At 22.4% G+C, this 8745-nt stretch overlaps 5 protein-coding genes across 5 annotated transcripts; 3 read left to right on the top strand and 2 right to left on the bottom strand.

Moving 5' to 3' along the window:
* Window positions 1-708: 708 nt before the first annotated feature.
* Window positions 709-3657, bottom strand: ENU1_159380 (hypothetical protein; the record flags this gene model as incomplete). Its single annotated transcript, XM_008860805.1, has 1 exon — window positions 709-3657. One exon carries the CDS (start codon window positions 3655-3657, stop codon window positions 709-711), a length of 2949 nt encoding a protein of 982 aa, XP_008859027.1.
* Window positions 3658-3766: 109 nt separating this feature from the next.
* ENU1_159370 (hypothetical protein) lies at window positions 3767-5943 on the top strand (the record flags this gene model as incomplete). The annotated part of the gene is made up of 2 exons (XM_008860804.1): window positions 3767-5611; window positions 5674-5943. The coding sequence occupies 2 exons, from the start codon at window positions 3767-3769 to the stop codon at window positions 5941-5943; spliced, it is 2115 nt and encodes a 704-aa protein (XP_008859026.1).
* Window positions 5944-6354: 411 nt separating this feature from the next.
* On the top strand, window positions 6355-7008 carry ENU1_159360 (metallo-beta-lactamase family protein; the record flags this gene model as incomplete). Its single annotated transcript, XM_008860803.1, has 1 exon — window positions 6355-7008. One exon carries the CDS (start codon window positions 6355-6357, stop codon window positions 7006-7008), a length of 654 nt encoding a protein of 217 aa, XP_008859025.1.
* An 86-nt stretch (window positions 7009-7094) lies between these two features.
* Window positions 7095-7629, bottom strand: ENU1_159350 (hypothetical protein; the record flags this gene model as incomplete). The annotated part of the gene is made up of 2 exons (XM_008860802.1): window positions 7095-7490; window positions 7546-7629. 2 exons carry the CDS (start codon window positions 7627-7629, stop codon window positions 7095-7097), a joined length of 480 nt encoding a protein of 159 aa, XP_008859024.1.
* Window positions 7630-7749: 120 nt separating this feature from the next.
* Window positions 7750-8097, top strand: ENU1_159340 (U6 snRNA-associated Sm family protein LSm2, putative; the record flags this gene model as incomplete). The annotated part of the gene is made up of 2 exons (XM_008860801.1): window positions 7750-7906; window positions 7966-8097. The coding sequence occupies exons 1-2, from the start codon at window positions 7850-7852 to the stop codon at window positions 8095-8097; spliced, it is 189 nt and encodes a 62-aa protein (XP_008859023.1). The 5' UTR covers window positions 7750-7849.
* Between the last annotated feature and the right edge of the window lie 648 nt (window positions 8098-8745).

Raw genomic sequence — 8745 nt, 5'->3', positions numbered from 1 at the left:
TATCAAATATATTAAAACCTGAATTTAATGATTATAAAATACAAAGAATATAAAATTTTATTTAAAAGTAATAAAGACATAATAATACTAATTTATGGTAATAACCAACAATGGAATTGAGATATATGTTGAATTACAAAAATAAAAATGAATTGTTTAAGAAACATAAATACGAATATTTAATAATATGAAGTATTTCCAATTTCATTAAATAGTATTAACAAATATTTATAATTAATAATAATTTTCAAACTCTTCTTTGTTAATCAATATTAAAGTCTAATATAGAGTATTAATTTAATTATGATTAATTTTCAACTTAATAAATAATACTTTGTTTCTTATTATTTTCTCTGTTTAATTATTAATACCAATTTATTGTTTTGTTTTTTAATTCTTATTTTATCAATTAAATGAAGGTAAATTAATAATAATATAAAATATAAAACATAATTAAAATATTATATTTTGTTACTAATATGTTAGATATTAATTAAGACTATGAAATTTTTATTAAAATTAGCAATATATAAATATATTGGGGAATGTAATAGTTTTATAGCTTATAGTTTATAACTAAGATTATATAATATGTTTAATCAAGATATTTACTCAAAGTCTGTGTCTAATTTATTTTTGTATTAAAAATGAAAAAATAAAATTCCTTATAAAAATAAAATTATAATTATTTCGGTTCTATAAAACATATTATTCAATGAATTCTGTACCAATAGAAGAAATAGGAGCTATTAATGTGAGAGAATGGTCGTAAATATTTAATGGAATTTGGTCACTCCAAATTCCTTCTTCAAATGAGTATTTCCAATATATAGGTGGAAGAGTTTGTTCTCCATAGTTTAGAAATACACAAGTCATAAGAACTTCTTTTTCTTTCCAACTATTTATTTCCAATTCAGAACCAATAGAACCATACCAAAATGAATTAGTAACAATTTTTTCAAATTGGTTATAATAAGAAATTCTATTTAATGAAGACTCTCCAAAAAGAGAAATTTTTATTGGGTAATTTGTTGTGTTATAGAAATGAATCTTTACTTCAATAGGTTCCATTAAATTAACTTCTTTTTCATATTCAAATTCTACAAAATGACCAATAAAAATTGAATGTAAAGATGCTAAAAGTGTTGAATGTTTTGTTAATTGACCAGCTTTAGATTTAGATAATAATGAGTTATAAGTAAAATGATAAGGATAAGTTTGATTATTTCTATGAAGAACTGCTGGAATGAAGTCAATAAAAGTTACATTTATAGAATCTTTATATTGCCAAATTAATGAACAAATATTATCAATAACTTCTTTTACCATCATTGGATATTCATTTTTAACATATTGAATAGCCAATTCATTAATTATATTATTTTGTTGAAAGTCATGTTGAATTTCATTTGAAAATTGATCAATACTAATAGTTTCATTTAATAACTCATTTGATGAAAATGAATGAACTCCAATAATAATACTTGTTTCATCTTTTTTAATACAATTTAATTTATTCCAAGACTTAGATAATAAGGAAATATTTTTTATTTCTATTTTTTCTTTTAGTTGATTTTGTTTTAATCCAAATTTAATTTGTGTTTCTTTAACATTTCTTATTCTTCCAAGTAATTGAGATTGAATAAATAATGGAGAAGATACATTATAATTAATGTGTTCAATAAAACATTCTTCTTCATTAATTTTAAATTTTAATATTAATGAACTATTTTCTTTTATAACTCTATGAATAATTTCAAGAGACTTAACTTCTTCATTTTTAATTTTTCCAATATTAAATATTTTACAATCATCTTTTTTAGTACCACCATAAATTCCATACTGAGGACTAATTTCAATAGAAATGAAATCGACACTTTGTTCAATAATATTTTTAATATTAATTTTTGTTGTTATTAATTCTCCATTAAATACATCTTTTTTAGTATCTAATTCAATACAAATAGGTATTTTAAATGATCTCACTTTAATTTTATATGGCTCTGAAAACGCTAATTTAAATTTAAATCCATACATTCCAACATTAATTCCATGAATTAAATATTCTCCTTCTTTAGGCATAGTAAATTGTAAAGTAACTTCTTTAGATTTTTTTTCTTCAATAGATACATTTTTTATTTCATCTGCCCCTTCAACATCAATTTTAATTGTATTTAAATGAATTGGAAAAGATTCATTATTTTGTATAACTAGAACTATTGAACTTTTTTCTCCAACAACAATTTCTTTTTGTATTTCTTTTAGTTGAATATCAATTGGATTGTATAATGAAAGTTTTTGTGTATAACGTAGTCTACAATCACATGCAAAAATAAAGAATGAAATAGAATTAATTTCTTTAATTTCATTCACCATTTCTTCTACTAAACATTTAGAAGTAATTAAAGATGGAATTATTAAATCTTTTTTACTATAATAAATACATCTTCCAGTACAAATACATCTAATACTTCCTAATCTTTCATTTGCAAGAAAATATTTATTTGCTGCTTCCATAAATGAAAGAGTTGCTTTTCTAGGTGAATTATCAATCATTCTCATTGCTATTTGTTCATTTATAAGAGCAGAAAATAATGGAGATAATTCTTTCATATGTTTAACTCGAATCATATGTCTTTCCCATTCTTTTCCTTTAATCATTGCACCAAAATTCATTCCAATTCTTCTTGCAATTAAATAATCACTTTCAATTAAACTTTCACTATTTTTTGAATTAGAATAAAAATAATCAAATGCTTCTCTCATTTCATTTATAAATGGACTTCCTTTCATATATAATGAATATCCAATCATTTCTTTACATCCTTTAACTTGTCTTATATTATCAAGATATTCAGGTAATGCTTTTAAATATTCTTCAATTGCATTATCATATTTTCCAATACTAAAATATAAATCACCAATTTGTTGATGAATATTTTCAAATGTCTTAGACTTTTCTTTTTCTAATTCAAATTCATTTTTATCAGTAAATATTTCTCTCATAATTCCTCTAATTCCACTTCTGCCAATAATTAAATCATTTAACCTTTTAATTTCATTTTGAACAATTTCATATGAATATTCAACTAATTTTTGTCTTGCATCACAAATAGATTTTTTATCATTAGAATTAATACAAATTGTATATTTCCATTGACTTCTAAATTCAATTTTTCGTTGTGTAAAACAAACATAAATCTTTTCACTTTTTTCTCCATTTAAATGTTTTAATTGTTCAACATCTGTAGAAAGTCCTGCTAATGCACTAACAACATCTCCATTACAGTCATTATCACTACATGCAATTACAACACAAATAGGTTTTCCAAAATTATTTGTTGGTTCTGAAACAATTTCAACAGTAGAAGCCCATCTATAAATACAATACCAATCACTAACTATTTTACAATCTTCTGTTAAATATGATGATTTTTGTCTTTTTGATATGTCTGGAAATAATGATGTCAATATCACTGGCTTATCTTCTGTTCCAATTAAACAAATAGTTTCTAATGGACTTAATAATTTATTAATAGGATCTTTAATTTCTAGCTGAACAGTTCTACTTGTTAAAAAAGAGATTCTAGGAGCAAAACCATATCTAATAAGCTTCTTACCAATTCTCAGATCTTCTTCAAAGATACTTTTTTTCATAGAATTTTTAGTTTTCTTTTTTAGTTTCTTTTTAATTTTTAATAAAGCTCAACAAAGAGGATTAAAAAAAACATTTAAACCTAACTTTTTTTTTTTGAATTTCAATAAAATGTTAGGATATAACTTCATACATAATATTCAAGAAATTATTACAAACGATATACCTCTACATTTTGTTAATTTTGAGTATTGTGTACGTGCAATGAAAATGACATTTCCAATTGAGTTAGGGATTTGTACATATAAAATGAGTGAATTTAAATTATTAGGAGAGTTTCATCAATTAATATACTGTGATATTAGTGAATTTATTGATAAGAAAAAATTAACGAACCATCACGGATTAGATAGTAAAAGTCCATTTTTAAGAAAAGATTATAAAAATATTGTAAATGAATTAATGAAATATTTAAAATCTTTTGATGATAACATTTATTGTATTGTAAAAAGAAAAGAAATTAGAAATCCAAGTTATGAATGTTTTGTTAAACTTTTTCAATTAGCAAATGAACAATTTAAAAATTTTAAATTTATTAAAGAAAGTGAATTTCTTTATTTATTATGTTCTTTTTATAACAAATCAATAGAAAGTCCATTTTCATTATTAATGTCAGTTTCTACTAGAATTGGGACAATTGAAAAATGTCAAATTCATAAAGAAATAATGTCAAAAGGATGTGCTCTTGATTCAGTTAAATTAAGTGCAACTTCAATTTTTGTTATTATGAAGAATTTGAAAATTCCATTTAAAGAAATAGATCAATTACCTATTTTAGTATTTATTAACAAAAATTATGAAAAAGAACATTTTGTATCACCTCCTCTTCGTTCTAAATCAAAAGAAGAAATTATAAAAGAAAGAGCAATAAGAAAACAACAAAAAAAATTAAAACAAGAGTCTAAAATATTAAAACAAGAAGAACATTATGAACAACAAATTATAAAAGAAAAACAAAATTTTATAATTAAAACAAATGAAAAACAAATTGAAAATGAAGAAAATGAGCATAAACAAAATGAATTTAAGTCAATTGCTCTTAATCTTTTTAAAGAAATAAATATTTTTGAATTTCCTATTCATTTCTTTGATTTTGAATTTTCTTCTTCAAAGACAGATGGTATTATTCCACTTGAATTAGGTATTTCAACTTATTATTTAAAAGAAAATAAAGAAATTAATTTTTATCATACATTAATTAAACCAAGTCATTATAACACTTCATTTGAAAGAGCTGTTGGAGTTCATGGAATTGACTTACATATGAATTATACTCAAAGTTATTCTGAAATAATAGAAGGATTAACAAATTATTTAAATTCATTTAAAGGAAAGAAGTTATTAGTTTTGAAAGATGAAACTATTGGAGGAGATGTTTTATGTTTTAATAATTTATTTGGATATATACATCAGTCAATTCCAAATGATTATGTGTTTACAACACATCATTTTTTATTAGAATACATAGCAACTATGAAAGGATTTGATAATACTAAAGCCAAAGAATGTGGAATTCTGATGAATGATGTTTATAAACAATTAAAAATTTGTGATAAATGTACATATCATCAGTTATTAGCTGATAGATATCATTGTGGTTTACAAGATGCTAGACATACAGCATTAGCAATATTAATAATATTAAAAGATATTGGTTATGAAATAAAAAATAATGATAAATTTCCATTTTGTGTGATTCATAAAAATACCAATTTCTCCTTAAATAAAAACAGATTTATCTTTGTTGATACAAGTGCAACTGATGATAGAAGAATTATTGAACTTTGTCTTTCTTCAGTTAAAATAAATAGTCAAAATGAATTGGTTGTTGATAAACAATATTTTACTCATTTTAATTTCTCAGATAAAATTCAAACCAAAGAAGAAGAACCTAAAGAAATAATTAATACTCTCAATTCCTTTTTATCTCAGGACCCTCAAACAGTAATTGTTCCAGTTTGTATTTTTTGTTTTGTAATTAAATTTAAATACGTTCAAATAAATAATTTATCATTTAGATTAGTTTTAATTCTCCTAAAATTATTGAATTTCTTAATTATAGACAATTCCCTCTTTTAGCATTTACAGATTTTATGTCTTTATTTGTAAAATATTTTAATCCAAAAAAGAAATCTACTGGTTTATTATCTAAAGCAAAAAAACAATGTTCAAAATATTTACATGTTCTTCATTGTCCTTCTCATCCAAAAGAATTAGATAATTGTTGTTTTGTAACATCAACAAATATATTATTTTCTTTACAATATTTAACAACACATTTGAATTAATTTTATCTCAATATTTAATATCAATTTTAATTTAAAAAGACTTTTTGAGAACTATCTAATATTTAAGTTAAATTAAATTATCCAAGTTTTCCATTCATTAGATTCTTTAAAACAATTTCGTAAATATCTTTTAAAAAGATATGAATAGTTCTTCTTATTAATTAAAAAAAATCCTTCATTCATTTGAATTTTTATTTTATTTTTTATTTTTTATTTTAAGTTAATTGAAAATAGTTTTAATGAAATGTACTTTTCTTGCGTTATGTTTCGTTACTTATTTTCTTTCAATTTTTATTTTTCTGTTAGTTTTTTCATAATAACAGTAAATATGAAATATTAAAATTTGGTTATTTTAACTAAAAAAATTTTAAAAAGAACTATAAAAAAATTTTAACTTATCAATTGCAAATAATGGCTAAATTAAATTCATTAATTTATTCATGTTTACCAACTGGAATCATTCAAGCTAATTGTTGTATTCTTGGAAATCCTGAAACAGGAAATTATATTGTAACAGATGTTGGAGGAGATGCTGATCGTGTTATTTCAAGAGCAAAGTCAATTGGATTAAAGAAGTGTGTTGGTGTTTATTTCACTCATGGACATTTTGATCATGTGTCAGGAGCAAAAAAAATTAAAGAATTAACTGGTGCACCATTATGTTTACATGAAAAAGATATTGAATTATATAAGAATTTACCAATGCAATGTGACTACTTTGGCGTTCCTGAAGTGAATAATTTACCACCAATTGATGTAATACTTAAAGGTGGAGATGAAATTAATCTTGATGGACATAAAGGTGTTGTATTACATACACCAGGACATTCTCCTGGTTCTTGTTCATTTTATTTTAAAGATGAAGAGATAGTAATTAATGGAGATACTCTTTTTGCTGGATCATATGGAAGAACTGATCTATGGGGAGGTAGTTTTGCTCAATTAAAAGCATCAATTAAAAATGTATTATTTTCACTACCATTAAATACTATTGTTGTTACTGGTCATGGGTCAAATACAACAATACGAGAAGCAAAAAAATCTAATATGATCTGTTTTGCTTAATTGATAATTACTTTTTTTAATTTACTATTAAATATAGGAAATTTATAATAAAAATAATAATATTTTAACTGATTTAAGAAAATCAATTAATAACGTGTTTTAAATTTCATTTTTTGCTTCTTTCCTTTTTCTTGAGAATTTCCTTGAGCTGCATTTAAATTTGGCATTGCATTAGACATTTGAACAACAAGATAAATGGTATATCCAATGACTAATATATATAAGTACATTGCAAAGAAAGAGAAAGAACTCAAAAACTGAATGATTGAAGAGAAATAAAGAATGTCATGGACATAATCCATTAGTCCTTCAGCTGATAAGTCTGATCCACAATCAATTAATTCTCCATTCTCATATAATGGCCTACTTATAGAGAATGTATAAATTAATGGAATACATTGGAATAATGCGTTAATAATAAATACGAAATATGCTGTTCCTGTTAATGTTCCTTTAAGGAATCGATAAAACACAAAGAAGAACTAATTTATAAGTTATATTTTTATAAAGAATGAAATCATGTTATTAAATACAAACAATAGAAAGAAAAACAAAAGCAAATGAAATGAGTAATTTTTGTTTATTTCTAACTACAGTTTTCTTCTGAGACTGATTTGCCATTAAATTTTTTAGTTTCTTTTTTTCTTGTTTTTTTAATCATTTAATAAAAAAGAACTCATTAAAATTAGTTCATTATGGTTTGATTTTAATACCTCTTTTTGTTATACAATTAATGTTTTAGTTATTTTATTCATTCTTTAAAACGCTAATTGGAAAAGAAGTTGTTGTAGAATTAAAAAATGATGTAATAATAACAGGAACATTGATTGCTGTTGACCAAATGTTAAATATTAAGTTGAATAATTTAAAATGTGACGCAACATTATTCCCTCAAATAGTTTGGTAAATTCTTATTTTAACTTAACTTTTTTTTGAATATTAATATTGAATATATAGCAAACAATGACTGACTGTTTTATAAGAGGAAATACTATACGGTATGTTAGTATGGCAGAAAATAATATTGATGTTCAATTGCTTCATGATGCTACTCTCTTAGAATTAAATGAAATTAAAAGTAAACAATAACTCATTTTTTAATAATAATTAATTATTTTATTTTGCTATTAACAGTATGTTATTAGTCATTCTCAGGCATGTATAATAGAGACAACTTCTATTTTAATACTGAAGTATTTGGTTTTAATTATTTTAATTTACTCTGTCAATATTTTATTTTTAAACTAGAGTCTTATTATATTATCTTTCCTTTTTTATCAAAAAAATGTTCTTGGAATTGGAAGCTGAATACTCTTCTCATTAATATGACTTATCTCCAACAATTATTTTTTTATAATATATCCATATAACACCTTATTTATTTTTAATAAAATTGTGTTGAATTTATATATTTTATTATGTCAAAAAAGTTTGAAGGTTTATTTCTAATAGAAAACTAAATCGATCTTTTCAAAATGTTTAACCTCACAAAAAATAACTTTATCATTTTCAAACAATTTCCAATTCATCTTTTTTAATTAATTAATAACTTGAATTCAAATCATTTTGCATAGATTATTTTCATCTTAGCCTATATAAATTAATGGAATTTCATTTTAATAAATGCTTTTTAATTTTAGTATAAGGGAATCTAAACCAAAAAAAAATGGAATTAACAAAAAAAGAAAAAGTTAATTAAAAATCTTAAAAAAAAAGGAAAAGGATTAGTATTAGAAA

Source organism: Entamoeba nuttalli (assembly GCF_000257125.1).
Source record: "Entamoeba nuttalli P19 unplaced genomic scaffold asmbl_6730, whole genome shotgun sequence".
In the NCBI taxonomy this organism is placed as follows: Eukaryota; Evosea; order Mastigamoebida; family Endamoebidae; genus Entamoeba; species Entamoeba nuttalli.
The sequence above is the reverse complement of the archived record's forward strand: the minus strand, read 5'-3'. Positions and strand labels throughout refer to the sequence as shown.